Source organism: Mastigoproctus giganteus, chromosome 3, assembly GCF_048544385.1.
Source record: "Mastigoproctus giganteus isolate SK-2022 chromosome 3, ASM4854438v1, whole genome shotgun sequence".
NCBI lineage: Eukaryota > Metazoa > Arthropoda > Arachnida > Uropygi > Thelyphonidae > Mastigoproctus > Mastigoproctus giganteus.
In genome coordinates this window covers 247711624-247729666 of record NC_143577.1, presented here as the reverse complement: position 1 = coordinate 247729666, position 18043 = coordinate 247711624, and the positions used below count along the sequence as shown (strand labels likewise).

General features: G+C 36.2%; 1 protein-coding gene across 2 annotated transcripts in view; it reads right to left on the bottom strand.

The window, feature by feature from the left end:
* Nucleotides 1-18043, bottom strand: part of LOC150089008 (lysine-specific demethylase 2A-like) — a 413108-nt gene that overhangs the window by 113796 nt on the left and 281269 nt on the right. For both annotated transcript variants that reach the window (XM_090369764.1, XM_090369765.1), the window contains exons 5-6: nt 15966-16138; nt 131-237 (exon numbers count right to left, since the gene is read on the bottom strand). In XM_090369764.1, the coding sequence (XP_090225890.1) occupies nt 131-237; nt 15966-16138 (280 nt within the window). The remainder of the gene's footprint in view (nt 1-130; nt 238-15965; nt 16139-18043) is intronic.

The following is an 18043-nucleotide window of genomic DNA, read 5'->3' as shown; positions in this document are numbered from 1 at the left end:
ATGTGCAATGAAGTTTTTTCACACCTTTCCTTCACAAACATTTGACAAACTTTTCACCTCAAATTAACAAACAAAAATAAAAATTAAAATGTTTAAAACCTTAAGGTCTATTTTAAATATTGCTTCTTACTTTTGCACTTTAGGATATTTCATTTCTTCAATAACATTCGTTCCCTCTGTCTGGCTTTCCTTTAAATGGCGAGGCCACACCCAGTCAACCCAATCCATCTGACGCACCTAAAAAAAAAAAAAAAAAAGGAATCAGCAATAGCTAAAATAAAAGAAATCAAAGGCATCTAAACTACATTTATTAAATAGCAAAGGAAAAAAAAAAAATCATTAATTCACAGCCTTACAGTTTGTAAGGCTGTGAATGCAATGTACTTCGTCCAAAGAACATGTACAAGTTTCTGTGTACCAATAGGTCCAACGTGTATGGATGAGGTTCTTTTTTTTTTTTTTTTTAAATTAAAAAATAAAATTTAAAAAACTACAAAATAAATTTCTGACGGAATAGCATGCAATCCTACATCGATTAATACACATATGCCGCTCTTTTAAAATACACAGCAGTCATTGGTCATTGCTGGATTTGAATGCAAGGTACATAGAAAAGATTTTGGAGATGTTATTCGAGAGTATATATGCCTTTGAGACCTTTTTTTTGTCACTGTTGGTTGTACAGTATGCAAAAGATTTCAGTTTGAGCATAACTGCATTATGGATTATGCAATGAACAGATCTGATGCTCCTATTATTTCCTCACACCTTTTGGCGTAAGCGTGCTTTCATCTTTCAACTATATACTACATCAGGCTAACCTTGTAAAACATGATTATCTTGATCAAGCCAAGCAGAATTTTTACACTTTGGGAACCATTCCCGCACTATTCCCTGTGACAAACAGTTCTCATTATACACACTAACCATTCTACAATGAATTTCAATGGGTTTCACTCCATTCTGCATTAAGAAATAATATACAGCTGAAGCTACCGAACCTGGAAGCCTCAGGACCTGATCTTTGCTGAATCATGGAATTTTCTGAATTTGCAGTGATCATATTATAATCATAAAAAAACTACTTTATTTCTATACTGCAACTCAGTATAGGTAGTAATATAGAAGTTTAGCCCCCCCAAATTTAATGCACAGTACATTTAAAAGTTCAGTAAATATACAACACAATATATTGAAGTAAAAATTAAATTACTTTCTCTTCAAAAACGTATAATACTGTGTGGAGAATATTTTGGTTAAATATAAGAGAAATTCTCATACCTTACTATAGGAATGCTCTTCAACCAACACTCACCCCCAACTTATCCAGTTAATCCATTATGAAAAAAAAAAAAAAAAAAAAGGGTTAAAGTTAGTAATGCAATATTATCCATAAAATTTATTATCGATACATACGGTTTTATTAAAAAAAACTACTCATGTTCAATTCCCATTATCTATCAACTGCTAAGAAAGGAAAAGCGAAGCACAGTCGATGCGCACTGAAACACCCAAGACTAAACCAACTCACAAATCAGAGACCTGGAATCAAAGAGAATTGTCAAATGTTCCTCATTATTTTCAGTTAAACTTCTATATAAGTGATTTTTAGTTAAACTTCTATATATTATTTATAAGTGACTAAGTTGAAATCCGTGCTCACAAAAAGTAAAATAACAAACTTAACAATATCCACTCTCTTATAAACAAAATTTAATACTACTCGACGTCAAGATTATTTTTGTTAACCAATGTGAATACCACTATTCACACGTGCGTAAAGGTCCATGAATCCGAAATGATGTACGGTCTACGAACATTTATAGAATTAAAATTTAATTTCATTTCGAATGTTTCAGCTATTAAGAGTTTTATGTATTCATTTTGTATATTAATAACTTTATCTTCATTAAAAAGAAAAACAAGGTTCTCATGGATGGCATGAAAGGAAAGTTCAGAAACACCTGTCCTTTTTGCCGTCACTGACACTGATGCCTGGTGATGTTGTATTCGCTTTGAAAGGTAATTTTGGGTAGAATCAATGTAAAAAGAGCTACAGTCCCCACATACAATGCTATAAACTATGTTGGTCCGTTCCATGTTAGAGATTGAGGATTTTTTCGTCTTCAATACATTGTGAAGTTTACTTATAGGTTGCACCACTATACTAAATTCTGTATTTTTAAAAATATTAATAAACTGTTCATAATACTGTTGTACATAAGGAACTTTAATAAAGTATTTGTGTGCAGTGTTACTGCTCATTAATATCGATTCTGATTTTTGTTTTGCTTGTTGCTGTATGGTCCTAATTAAACCTAGCATGTATCCCCCCTGTTCAAAAATCTTGTTAAAAGTAACCCAAGTTAAGACATTCCTGCATAGAACTATATCAATAATTATTAAGACATTCCTACACAGAACTATATCTATAAGCATTATAGAATTGATTGAAAATGATACTCCTTTTATAAGTAAAAGGGTGATAACTGGAATAATGTAAAAATTTTTCTGTATTGGTGGGTTTTTGATATATTTTAAAATGTATGCTATAATTGCCCTTTGTTAGCATAAAATTAAGAAAATTTATAGAATTCTCTCCTATTTTTTCTTCCTCTAAAGTAAATTTACGTCTTATATGCATATCATTAAAAGAATCCATAAGGTTGTTAATAATTTTTATTGTTCTTGTCTTTAGCAATTTAGAATATTTTGGAAATAGAAATAATTATTCCTTGCGATACATACACAGTGATATAACTGAGATTTATGGAGTCTGTGGCCAATATGAGAAATGCACTTTTGCTTTTCATTAATATGACAAACTTTCAACATCACCAAAGTTCCTACGTTAATATGCATCAGTGACAATATTTTTTCCAAAAGAGAATACATGTACACATTTCAAATAACTACAATGCTCTGGGCCATTTACATTTCTTTTGGGCAGCATAACAATAAAAGTGGCTGCATCATACTTGTTTAAAAAATAACATTATAATAAATGAATCATTAAACAGTAAACCTGCTTAATGAATCATTATCTTAGTGTAATGCTTCATGTACAATTCACAAAATGCACACAACCTGAGTAATCTATCAATACATTACTTATCTTGTTCATGGATAATTGCTTGTTATTGTTTGTTTGTTATATTGGTTTTTAGGAGCATTAGCAAATAAGGCCATATTGCTCCGGGATATGCGGTGGTCATTCCCTAACGTTTCCGCATCCTCCGTATTTGGTGGTGACAGGCTCGAACACCGGTTTAATCAAGAAGCGTGTGCTACGCACTGCTGCTCCTTCCCACCTAGCTACGTAGCCGCCTGGATAATTGCTATTCAACTATTCAAGAGCAAATCAACTAATAGAGTAAGCTTATCTGTGAAAAGATCTAAACTTCCCAAGAACATCCTAGTTAATTTCACAAATATACGTGGTCTCAATTCTAATCTCAACGATGTCCATTTCCACTTAGAGTGTGCCAAACCCTGTGTACTTTTTCTGACAGAATCTCAGTTATCAGTTGATTCAACTACTGCTCATCTCAGTTGCCCAAATTATTCGCTGTATGATTCCTTTCGCCTCAAAGGAAGTACTCTTTTCTTTTCCTTGGTTGGATTACTATTTCAAAACTTCTGATGTCAATGTTTGCTCAGATCGTGTCAGTGAAATTATTCTTGTAAGAATGGAATCCTTTATTCCACACTCCACTTTAAAATCTCGTCCTTTATCTAAATCTTGGTTTTTCCAATAAATGTACTAAGGCTATTGAAGAGAAGAACGTTGCATATCGTAACTGGCTTGCTTCCAATTCTTCAGTTTCATTTTCTGCTTACACCAAAGCGCGCAACAATTATAAAGCAGTTATTAATCAGTCCAAACTAGATTTTTATCAGTCTAAGAGTAGAAAACTTGCTTCTTGCACTAATGGTAGTCGAGCATTCTCGTCTCTTGCCAAAGCTATTGGCTGCAACTTTTGCCCATCTCTGCTCCCACCTCTGTCCAAACCAGATGGTTCTGTTGTCACTTCAGCCAAGGATAACCTGACCTGCTAGCATCCAATTTTTCTTCCAAATCGTGTATTAATGATCTTGGTAAAACACCTCCCACCCTTCACAACACGCTCCATTCAATGCCTCCTGTGGTCTTCCGTGAAAAGGATGTCAGAAGGATTTTGACAAATCTTGATGCTAAGAAAGCTCCAGGTCCTGATGGTATTTCTCCACTTGTTCTCAAAACCTGTGCTACTGAACTGACTCCTGTTCTTTGCCACCTTTTTTCACTTTCTTATTCCAAAAGTGTTTTTCCTTCTCCTTGGAAATTTGCTCACATCCAGCCAGTTCCTAAAAAGGAAGACAAATCCCTCACATCCAATTATCGTCCCATTGCAATTACTTCTACTCTTTCTAAAGTAATGGAGAAATCAATTAACTGCCAACTCTTAAACTACCTAGAAACCTTTTGTCTGATCAACAATCGCCAGTATGGATCCTGTCAGTGTAGATCCACTGGTGACATTCTGGCTTACGCTACCCATTTATGGACAAATTCAATGGAAAAGTTCGGTGAAACACAAGCAGTTGCTCTTCATATCTCAAAGGCTTTCGATCGTGTCTGACATAGAGGTCTTCTAAACAAGCTTCCATCTTATGGTTTGTCAACTGTTTTTTGTAATTGGTTATCAGTTTTTTCTCTGATTGCTCACTGAAGGTGATGGTAGATGGCTCTGTCTTCTTCTAACTTCACCACTAATGCCGGTGTCCCCCAAGGTTCAGTTCTTTCCCCATTCTTTTCCTCTTGTATATTAATGACCTTCTTCCATTGACTGGAAATCCTATCCATAGTTTTGCCAATGATAGCACATTGCATTCCACTTTCCATTTTGAGAAACCTTGCCCTGCTCAATCAGCTTCAACTTCTCAAATATCCGCTACCAATTCCTTAAATGCCAATCTCCAAGTAATCCTCCAGTGAGGCAAATACAACTCAGTTGATTTCAATCCTTCAAAACTCAGTCTTGTCTTATATCTTGCAAAAAGGATACTTCTGCTCCTATGCTTATCTTTGGTGACACTGCAATTTCTAGGCAAAATGATATATTTCTTTTGGGGATTACCCTGACTTCTAATCTCTCTTGGCACAAGCACATTACAGATATTGCAATGTGCTTGTGCCAAGAGAGATTCCAAGGCTCATCTAAAAAACTTGGTTTTCTCTTTCGCTCTGAGCGTTACTTTTCTTCCAAACAGCTGTTCACTCTGTACAAATCGCAAATCCTCCCTACCATGGAATATTGTTCCCACATCTGGGGTGGTGCACCCAAAACCTCTCTTTCAGGCTTCTAGATTCATTCAGAAGAGGACAGTTAGGTTATTTAATGACTCCTCTCTAACAGACTCTCTCCACTCGCTGTTTCATAGACATACTGTTTCTACTGGATGCCTTTTCTACAGTTACTTCCATGGGCACTGTTCTTCTGAATTAACTTCTATAATTCTCACTATCTCTCTTTCAAAACAGTCCAAACACGTGTCGCCACCAGCCAACATCCATTTATTGTCCAACTTCAAACTCGCAGAAACAACTTTTCATCTTCCTCATTTATTCATTCAACTGCCATTTTCAGGAACAAACTTCCTTCATGCATATTTCCCGAAAACTACAGTCTACAGAAGTTCAAGTCTAATGTCAACAAATGTCTTCTTTCATCTTCTCAACCTCAAAACCAAGCATGGTATAAAGTACTATAGGTTCTAATACCTCTTATGTTTGGGGTTTTCATAAAAAAAAAAAAAAATCAAATAATTCTATGACCTTAAAAATTTCTCAATATCATCAAAGCACGGTAAAAACTTTTATGACTCTGATGTCAAATCTCCATCATGCACAATTAGACTGAACATGCTGCTTCGGTAAAAGAGTAAGTGAGAAGAAATTCATCCATGGCAATATGGCAGTTTTACCACTCATTACTCATTCAGAGAGATCCGGATTCAAATCCAGTTGGAGAGCAGAAGAATTCTTGAAATTTCTGTTCCCTCAATTGGGGCTGTAGTTAGCTGATCTATAGCAAAGAGTACAATTTTTCCATACTTCCATTTCAGTGCACAAATTAATAACAAGGGTAGCCAATCATCACTCTTCTTCTCTTCAATCAATCTTCTCTTTTTAATACCCTTCCTACACCAGTTCAGGTCTACCATAAAAGTATCATTATCAACATTAAAGGCAAGACAGTTTTTCTGAAGGAATCCCACATACTTTCAGGTTGGTCAGAAGATGCTTAATGTTGTAACCTGTAGAGTCGCCTTCCAATTCTAGAACTGAGTTCAAGTTGGTCTCAATTTGATGATTTTTTATTACAAAATGTCATGACAATGGTAAAAACTCCATTTACTGTCCAACTTCTTGGAATCACTTGGATATACTTGGAATCACTTTATGGCATTTAACAGTGATATTGTTATAGATGTTATATCATTGGCACCAATGATATTAAGATTAGAAGACCTGAGAAGTTATTTAACAAGTACAGGGAAATATTGGGGAAAAGTTGCAAGTTAGGATTAAACTTGAAAGCATCTGCAATCCTAACCAGACACAACAGAAAGGAGTACATGTTGAGAGCCTTGTCAATCTTGGTCTTGGCGCATTATAGCCTTAGTAGCTAATGCGCCAATAAAACCAAAACCAAACCAAACCAAACCTTGTCAATCAATTTGGCACTAGAGAGACTTGTGCAAGACTCATAAGGTAGAATTTTTCTCAGCGTAGTCTGTGCTTTTTAACATTAGAGACTGCTTCTACAGGGATGGAATACACTTAAACAGAAAGGGTGCAAGAATATTTGCCGACGATATTGAGGTAGTGTTATGTGGGTTGGGAAATTGATAGCTTGGGGAGAGGGAATACACAGATTAATAGATTAACTAGAGCCACAAGCAGAAGTGAAAGTGATTCTTGCACCGCTTCTATTGGAGCATACAGCAGCCCGAAAACCAAGGTGTTGGGGAGTTGAAGCTCTGCTGTGGTTATCATGGAACAAGTAAATACACGAGTTGTATTGGGGTAACTAAGAGTAATAACAGGTGAATGTACACTAATACTAGAAGTATATATAAATTTGATGAATTTGAAGTACTGATTAAGTTATCAAATGGATATATTAGAGATATGGTATCACTCAGACAGAAGGGGTGCAGAATTTGAATTTGGGGAGCAACAATGTGTACAGAAAGGGTATAATGTACAGTGTTTCCTGTCTTGCGGTACTGGGCAACTCTGCACACAGTATTCTGTGCTGCAATACAGACTCTGTAAAGGCCAGAGATGGTATGAATTATTGTGTAATCTGCATAGTGTAGTTTTGGCATGTTGTCCTTCTGACCACTTAACCATGGAGCCACCTGAAACTGGGACCCCTGCCCCATTGCCTGTCCATCACTGTGAAGAGGTTGGTCAGGTCGTAGAGAGTGTAAGGTTCTCTGGACAGAGTGAACCCTGGCATTGCCAAAGCTTGACAAAGAAGGTCCCCTAAAAAATAATAAGTTTTTATTTAGAAAGGAGCATGTGAAGACAATCTGAGTAGGGTAGCAGAGATGAAGGTAAAGAATGTAGATAGTAGGAATGCTTCAACCTGGAAAATGGAAATTAACGCCACTGCCATCCAACAATACGAGGAGGTGGAGAACCTTACACTAGGCTGTGGGTATAAGGTTCTCTGGCTGAGGCAAACTTTGAATTGCCAGAGCTTGATGGGGAGAGGCTTCCTAAAAAAAATAGAAGTTTTGTTAGAAAGGTGAACTGTTTGAGTAGGGGAGTACAAGTGAAGATAAAGAAAGTGGATGGTATGGACACGTCCACCTGGAAAGCAAAAGTTAGAGACAGAGGGGGCACTCCTGTGCTCAGAGCTCATCCTCCATTGGGGGGAGGGCTGTTAAGAACAGAGATGGATTCAGGGCGGTATAGTTCACCAGATGAAATGTTTGGATGGGAGGTGGGTTTTGGAATGGGAGTAAAGTCATACGTGATTGAGGGGGGAATATTGTGCTGTGGGCAGACAGTGGATTGTGATAAGAAATCCCACACAGACCAGACCAGCTGCAGCCAGTGTCAGCAGATCCCATGTCATGCCTCTAAAGAGGGGAGGCATGGATTCAGCAAGACAGTGTGGATTTCTAAATAGGCTGTCCCCACTGCAGTCTAATTTGGGGAGGGGTTCCTGTCAGAACCATACACTCTACACGTACTCAGATCACTCAATCAACTGTCGTATTTACATGATAACTTTTTTTTTTGGTGGTCACAGGCTGAGTGATGGCTGCTGTAAACTGTATGGTGGCTGAGTATATTTATACTTGAGATAACTTGGCATTCATACACATTTATATAACTTAACTTGCAGGATTGAGAATTTTTTTTTTTTTTTTTTTTTTTCTATATATATATATATATATATATATATATATATATATATATGTATGGATATCCATATTCAGAGTATATTTTAACACATATTAAACACTTAATGGACATTCTCATACACTTTCCATGCTCACACATTTATTCCACTCAGTACAGTATCCTGAACAGGATATGGCTAGACACTTGTTTTGTTGCAGGTTGACATACTGCACCCAGCACAAACATATACAGTTAGTCCCCGACTTACATAAGCTTGAGTTACGTAACTTCTGAATTACATAAATTTTTTTGGTAAAATTGCAAAGATATTTTCTGTATAATTTTTAAGAGTGAAGTCGGACGAAGGAACAATAAGTATAAATTTTTATTTTCATTCCCATACAAACTATGCTGGATAATAACCTGCGGCATAACTGGAATCTAGGTAAATAACTAGTTAACATTTCATTTTCTGCTTTAAAAATTCTGAAAACATATTTAACGTGTTTGAGACAGCTGAACTACATCAAAGCACTTCCCACAACATTCAAGCCACAAGGACTGTGTCCCATTGGCTATTTCTTCGAAGAATTACACTCAAGCCTTTAATCTCTACATCCTTCCTTTCTTTCTTTCTGGATTGTGGAGTCAGTTCAGTTTTGTTTGAGAGAGAGGTGGCAACTTTTGTTTGCATTTTGTATGTAATATTTGTTGCACATGCCAGGCTATTGTGGTGAAGTTGAAATTCACGTTGTCCTACCATTTTCAATGACTTTGCCTCAAACTATGATCGTGTAGTGCACACGTCACGTGCATGTTGTAAGATGTGACAGCATCTCTTCTAACTTAACCCTGTGAGTTCTTTACAGAAAATTTCATTTTGACTGTTATCATGGTGCGGCCTAAGAGAATAAGTGACAGAGGTACAGTCAGTCTTCGTATAACATGTGTTTAGACTACACGAATTCGATCATACATGATTTATAAATAGGGGAACCATATCTTATATAACACGAACCGAGTTCGCTTATGCACGATTCGCCTTTTTGTTTACAAGAAATGGCAGTTGAAAGCAGAATCACCCCAACCGAACACAACACGATAAGAATGAAAAGAAGATTCTGAAAATGTATTTGTTTTTTATATCAGTGAAGGGGAAACACATTTCACCATAATAACGTAAAAACCAACACAATTCCAGCTATCGGTATAATTGCAAATGCAATTAGATCAAGTTTACTACCAGTTTATAACAGATTCCACTAGCAGAAACGCAACTGGAAATTGTTTTTATTGTTTTATGGTAGTAACCCCTAGAACTGTGAGGTGTTAATAATGTATCTCTGCCTTTACGGTGTTGTTTATTCAGTTGTTACACATGCCCAGCTTTGTTTATGTGTATCAAGCATGCCTCCTCGTTTTGTAATTGTGCTTTATTCCCTAAAAATGAGTAAAATACTTAAAAGGTGTGAAAAGGAAGGTCCTGGTGAAGACACTGCAGATTCAGAGAGAAAAAGAAAAGCAATATCGATAAACAGAGGTGGACTGGGTCAAAAATTCTTACCTGGGAAAATTTGTAGTGGCCTCATACTAGCGTTTATGGCCAAAATCACACCGGCCTCCAGTAAGGCTTATAGCCAATCTGCCTCTGTCGATAGAGAAAAAATATGAAATTGTGAAACGTTTTGAGCGAAATGAAAGACCGTGTGATACTGCACGTGGTTACAGGCCTAAATGAGGCAATGCTAAGAATTACAAAGAATGCAGAAAAAATAAAAACAACTTTCACAGCAGGAACAACTCAAAATGTAATTAAAATCCATTAGATTAAGACACAAAGAATTGGAAGAGGTGGAACGGCTGTCATCTGTTTGAATAGAAAATCAAACAAAAAACAAGTTTGCTTACAACAAAAGCAAAAGCATTAGCAATATTTTATTACATAATAGTCACAATAAAATATACGTAAGTATTTTATTATGATTATTTATTGTATTTGGTAATGTTTCAGTTACAAATGTGTGTTCAATCTTGGGTGGTCGGCACCTAACCCTATTTTTCCCATAGAGCCTGTTGTTTATATTGCATGATTTTGCATTGCACGAGGGTTTCTAGGAACACAACTATCGTGCTATACTGACTGTACTAGTAAATCTACCAAGAAAAGAAAAACAATCAATTTGGATCAGAAAATTAAAATAATAAAGATGTATGAAAACAGCCAAACATTAACAAGTATCATGCAGAATTTAGATTTGTCAGTCTGAACAGTGAACACAATAATAAAGGACAAAGACAGAATACATGAAGCGGTGAAGGAATCAGCACCAATGAAGTCAACTATAATAACTAGAACTAGAATTGGACTAATAAGTGAGATGGAAAAGTTACTTATTATGTGAATGCAATATCAGATCAGATCCCCCTCATCAAAGCAAAGGCTTGTGCCATTTTTGAGGATATTAAGAAGAAGAGCGATGATACTGAAACCACCTTTGTTGCAAGTCATGCCATAACATTGCCATAAGTGGTGAAGCAGCAAGAGCAGATGGTGAGGCTGCTGAAAAATTCAAGGACAAATTAGATGAGATTATAAGAAGTTGCAGTTATTTGCTACAACAAATTTTTTAATGTGAATGAGACTAGCCTTTCTTGGAAAAAAATACCTAGTATACCAGTGGGTAGTTGATTGCTGGAACAGACTTCCATCTGTTGTTGTGGAAGTTGACAGCTTAAATAAATTTAAAGCTGAGCTGAACAAGCATCTGGAGTGAATAGATGGGTGAAATGGGAGGATTTCTTTTTTTGGCTGATGCTGCATAAGCTTGCTTTCTTGTATCGTATGCCTCAACTAATGCTAAGAGACAGGGTAACTCTTAGTGGGGGGAGTAATACAGCAGACTGTAAACTTAAACCTTTAGTGGTTTATCATTCAGAAAACCTGTGGGCTTTTAAGGACACTTACAAGAAATCATTCCTGTACATTTCAGAGCTAATTCAAAGGCCTGGGTGACAATAACCATATTCGAAGAATGATTTCTAATTGTGTTTGCACCTGAAGTTGAAAAATATTGCTTGCAAATGTCTTTTTAAGATATTAATTCTCATTGACAATGCTTCCAGTCATCCTAAATATCTAGATGATCTGCACGACAACATCCAGTTGGTATACTTCCCTCCAAACACAACAGCTTTGATTCAACCAATGGATCAGGAAGTTATCCATGCATTCAAAGCTTATTACATACAGATAATATTTTCTGAGGCTGTAAATGCAACATTGCAAGGGACGATGGATCTGCAGAAATTTTGGAAGATGTTTAACATCCTTGATGGAATATGCAACATTTCAAGAGCCTAGAATGATATGACAACAACTTGTACAAGCAGAGTTTCGAAAAACTTCAAAAACATTACGTGCTTAACAACAAAGATGAGCTGATGTCTTCTATTACCAAAGAAATTGTAAACTTAGCCAAGGAGTTGCAACTGGTCCTGGAGGACAAAGATGTAGACAGGCTTGTGGAAGAACAAGGTGAAGATTTAACAGAAGACCTATCCCAGTTGAACTGCAAAGAGTTGAGGAGCAAGGGAGAAATTGGAGGAACCAAGAAGAAGTTCAAATTAAAAGAAATGGCAGAAGCATTTCGTAAAATTCAGGAAGGTATCTCTATGTTTGATGGAATGGATGAAAACACCAAACATTTCTCAAAATAGAAAGAAAAGTTCAAGTTTGCTTATCAGCTTATCACAAAATTTATGAAGAGAAAAAAAAAGCATAAGAAACAAATAAAGATCGAAGAGTTCACATCACGCTAACTCCCTGACCTCTACTCAGCCTACAACGCTCTGTGACTAATGTGTCTCAAGTGCTTCACGTTCGTTTTAAAATTACCTTCAGTTCATCACCTGAAGTTTGTTATTTTGGTTTTTAGGAGCATTAGCAACTAAGGCCATATTGCTCCGGGGATATGCGGTGGTCATTCCCTGACCTTTCCGCATCCTCCGTATTTGGTGGGCACAATCACCTGAAGTGTATACACTTCAATTCATTACGTGGTTTAGACCAATTTTCTTAAATATGTGAACTTTGGTTTTGATTCCCTTAGCAGCCCTTATAAAGCCTACATGATGTATGAAATACATATCAGTTTTTACAGTACAATAACATGCGTTTTTTCTTCCTTTTTTTTGTTTTCTTTTCTTATGTGCTAACTCCAGCTACTTCACCACTGTGCCCAGATAAAGTTTTTAATTGTTATGGCATATGGACCTAGATAAATTGGGCAAACTGGCTGAGAAGTGGCAACTGAAGTTTATAACATTGACAAATACAAAATACTGCATGTGGGTAGCAATAACCCAAGAGAAATGTACTGTGTGGTACTACACTCAGGAAAGTGGAAAAGACCTGGGGGTAATTGTGCAGTCAAATATGAAGTTTGCTGAGCAGTGCAGATAGGCTGCCAAGGTGAGTCATGGAGCCTTGTCAATGATATATAGGAATTTTGCTAGCAGGGACAGGGAGGTGATTATCCCGTTGTACAAGGCAATGGTCAAGACATGCCTAGAGTACTGTGTACAGGTCTGGAGGCCTCAAACACATTTATATACTTGCACTCACACAAAACATATACTTACAAAAAGTCATGTAAGTCATGTAAAAGTCATACACATACACATGTAAATGCTCGTGTATATATATATATATATATACCAGACCATGTATCAATATTTACTTTAGCTGACATCAGATTCTGCATATCTGTCTTACCTGTATTCAACTTTTATCTAAATATATCCCCCCATATCTGATGACAGCTCTACCACTTTTTATTTTAATTTATTTTATTTGTATTATATTTTACTTTGTTATTAATAATTTTACTTCAGATCACTTAACTCCTATTGGCTTTGTAATTCAGCCCATAATTTTCTTAATTCATCATAACTTTTAGGATATTAACATTCTTTCACCTTTTACATATCTACTATACTTCTTTTTCTACTATCCTTAACCTTGTGGTCACTGGCACTTTGTAATTTTCACATTCATCTATACATATTTTATCTAATATATCTATTCATGCGCGCACACTCTCTCTCTCTCTCTCTCTCTCTCTCTCTCACACACACACACACACACACACACATATTAGTGCCTAAGCTTATACAAGTATATCAAAATTTTCATTCATATAAATATACACTTAGATAAAGGTACATTTATACATTCTTTCAATTATCAATGTTTGCACATTCTGTAAAATTTTCGTATGGGGACAATAATTTGGGGGGGGGGGGGTAATGCATTTTTGCTGGTAAGAACACCTACCTGAAAATTGTGTGAAAACACAAAAACGATAGACAAAACAAGAAGGGATAGGTTTATGCTATTAAATCTGAGACATTGCATCCAGTTGATGTGGGAGGCCAGTACAATGTTGAGTCAGTTTGGTATAACATAAGCACTGGGAAAACAAAAATAAGGAGGTGATTATTCTATTGAACAAGTCAATGTTTAGCTGAATCTCGAGTACTGCATACAGATCTGGAGGCCTCATTTTAGGAAGGATGTACATCTGCTGGAAGAAATCAGCAAATCAACCAACTGATGATGTTACCAACAGCAAATTCTACATGGGAAAGCATTCAAGAAAGTAATCATAGGAGCTCTAGGCTTTTCATACCAACTAAAAAATACTGTTCCAGGCTTAAACCTAATATGGATGACACAAGAACTAACGAGACTTGTGGCAGAGAAGAAAAATGAATGGATGCATATAAATTATCAAGCAACACAGAAGCCTATGGCAGATAAACTAGTCTATAATCAAGTCACAAAGGAGGTTAGTCAGGCGAAGGCAAATTGAGTGGTCTCTGGAAAAGATACAAATGAACATATATATATATATATATATATATATACACGTGCATTCACACACATCTGGCAAAAAAGAATGCCAAGAAAAGCAGCAAAGACCTCTTTACTTATATTAACAGCAGAAGGAAGGGGTTTAATCACAGTGGTCCACTTGATGTAGATGGTTTAACTGTTGATAATCCTGCTCACGTTGCTGACAATATGAATTTAGAGTTCATCAAAATCTAAGAGGGAGCCAAATAATTTTTTGTGATAACTAAAAGGAAGAGAAATTGTCAAAGCTTAATGTAAAAAAGGCACCTAGAGTGGATGAGATCTATCCAATTATATTAAGGGAGGCAGTCAATGCAGATAAGCAAACCCTTAGTAATAATGAAGGCATCTCTGGATTCACAGGAGATCCCTATCAACTGAAGATGTGTATATAACGTTATTGCAATCAGTGAATACATGGATGCCTGATGCAATACCCATAACAGCAACAATGCTAGAGGTTCATATAAGTAAACATATCCCCAACTCACAAAGGGGATCAAAAGCTAATATGAGTAATTACAGACCTAATATCTTAATTCTATTCCAGGGAAAATAATGGAGTCTCTGGTTAAAAAAGTAATGCAGGACATCTAGATAGGAATGTAATTATACTGCAGTCACAGCATGGATTTGTTAAGTGGCAATCTTGTCTGACCAATCTGAATAGATACTATGATGTAGTAACAAAGTAACTGAATGAAAAAAAATAGTTCTGATATCATATACTTGAATTTAAGGGAGGCTTTTGGTACTGTTGCAAATAAAACTTCTGTACACATTGGAGCAGTGTAGAATTAAGGGGAAGTCACTGCCATAGATTAAAAGATGGTCGAGTGGGAGAAGATAGAGAGTAGTTCAGTGCTGGGCTTGTTGTTGTTTTCTATATCAATTAATGAAGGCATATCAGGCTTTTGTCAGCTGCTAAATTTTGCTTGATTTTATTGGCGCAAAGAGAGCGTGCTACTGCACTCACACTCCTGACCACTCGGCTACGTTTTCAAAATGCATCAATATATTTCATTAATTATAGCATTATTATGTAATTCTACATTTATCATCCTTATACTCCAGATATGGTTAATTTAATTTAGAAATTTTTTTTTAATTTATTCTTTTTAAGAAAAAAAGACTGAAAGTGCTGAAAAAACGCGAGTATAGCAGTATGCATGTTTTCAACTTAATATAAATCATTGGTTCGTAAAATTAATGAGAATTACTGAATGAATAAATAAATAAATTAATTAATTAATGAAAAAAAGGGGATATTTACAGAGCTTTTTTTGGGACAGTCCTTTCAAAAACATTATGATCAAAATTTACTGTACTTTTGAAGAAATGTGGGTGAAAAAAAATAATTTACAGGTGCAGTGTATATAAAAAAAAACATATATAGGTGAAGAAATGCATATATAGATATGTGGTATACATGTACTATGATTCTCTTTAGAGTTCAATTTGAGAAGATCTTTTGGAGTCTTATATCTTGAGTCCCCATTAAAGCCAAGATGCATTTCATGAACTATTATCATTTTTGAACTACCCATACTTTTTTTAAACAGAGAATTAAATATTTTTATGTTGGTATATTTCACATGAAATAAACCACAAAATTCATTTTGAGAGTACTTCTGCACTTACCAATGCAGGAGACTCCACATAATTCTCCAATCTAGTATGGCTAAATTCTAAACTTATCACATTTAGAAGTTTATCACGATTGGGATTTTCAAAGTAGCGACACCAGTCCTTCATTGACATTTCAATATCTTTTTGGGTGGTTACATCCATTACATCCAACATCCGTCGGCTTCCTACATATACATAAAAAGACAGGTGTTAAAAAGTGGAGGTATATACACAAATGTTTGTAAAATTATTTTTCTTATAAAAAAGCAAATAAATTTGAAAGACACCTACCTATTTTCTACACAGATGTCTGTTATTAAAGTTTATAGTACACACACACACACACACACACACACACACACACACACACACACACACACACACACACACACACACACACAGCATGAAATTAATATAATCTTTCCAGACCCAGGTATTCAGATATCCAGGTTATCCCTAGATATCTGAAGAATCAGATAGTAGCTGTGTTACACTGAACAGAAATTTGCAGGTCGTGATTAAGAATGTAGCAGTGGTTTTACTTAAGCTTTCTTTAATTAAGTAAATATGTAAAAATACACAGGGGAAGAAAGAAAGAAAAAAAATCAAAGCAAACTAAACTTGATCCTGAAGAGTCGTCTATACCATTCGTGACATACCTTTCAGAATGTGGAAGGCAGGGCCATGCAAATGGTGGGGGAAGGGGACACAAGATGCAATGCACTCAGGTCAGGATAAAGAAAACCAGCCAAGTACTTGGGCCTCCACATACCATTGCACACTGCAGGTACAAGTTTGCTATAGCAATGGCAGTGTAAAGTCACTGCTTCTGAACATTGCAACAATAGCATTGTGATGCCCACTTTTTCCACTAGACATTGAAAATTATCCCACTTTCTACATTTCAACATTCATTATTTTAGCTTTAGCTGTGAAACCTATAGCTAGAGCAATGGTTTCAGTAACCCCAGAGAAACGTACCAACTGTGTGGTACTACACTTAAGGTGGTAGAAAATGAAAAAGACCTGGGAGTAATTGTGCAGGCAGATATGAAGTTTTCTGAGCAATGCAGACAGGCTGCCAGGGCAGGTCATGGGGTTTTGTCAATGATATATAGGAATTTTGCTAGCAGGGAGAAGAAGGTGATTGTCCCTCTGTATAAGGCAATGGTCAGGCCACGCCTTGAGTACTGCGTACAGGTCTTGAGGCCTCATTTTAGGAAGGATGTAGATTTACTTGAGCGTGTACAGAGAAGGGCAACAAGATTGGTGAGGGGAATGAAGGGATCCTCTTACCAAGAGAGGCTTAAGTTCTGCAATTGCAGTGGCTGGAGACTAGGCACCTGCGCAGATCTGATTGAGGTGTATAAGGCCTTGAATGGGTTGAGCACGCTGAATTCTTATGGGATCCTTCCACTTGTTCAGATTACGAACCTAAGGGGGCAAAAATTCAAATTAAGAAAAGACAGATGTAGAATAGATGTGCGGAAATTTGCCTTTAGCCAGCGGGTGGTTAATTGCTGGAACAAACTTCCATCTGTCGTTGTGGAAGTTGATAGGTTGAATAAATTTAAGGAGGAACTGGACAGGCATTTGGAGGGAATGGTGTGATTTTTTTTTTTTTTTTTTTTGGCTGATGCTGCATAAGCTCATACACTTGCTTTCTTGCATCACATGTCACTACTAGTACTACTACTATTATGTGATTTACCCAGATGGTCTTCCTTTAATTTGCTGAATACATGCAAGTGATAACCACAGTAGAACTTCATAAGCTAGAGGTAGTAGTGTGACTGTAGATGAGTAGCTGCCATGCAAGTATTGTAAAAAATTATGCATTCCTCATGTTTGAATCAACAGGACACCACAAAACAGGAAAAATGCTTCTACAGGAATGTAGTTAATAACCCCTCTGACCTTAACTGGGATATCATGTAGAATAAACATAACTTTATTTATTTAAAAATCATGCTAGTTATAACATATCTGTTTGATGAGCAGAATCAATGGTGGGGGGGGGGGTGTAGTACAAATACATCCTATGAGAAGCTGGAAACAACAAATAATGCTTATATGCTTCAACAATCATT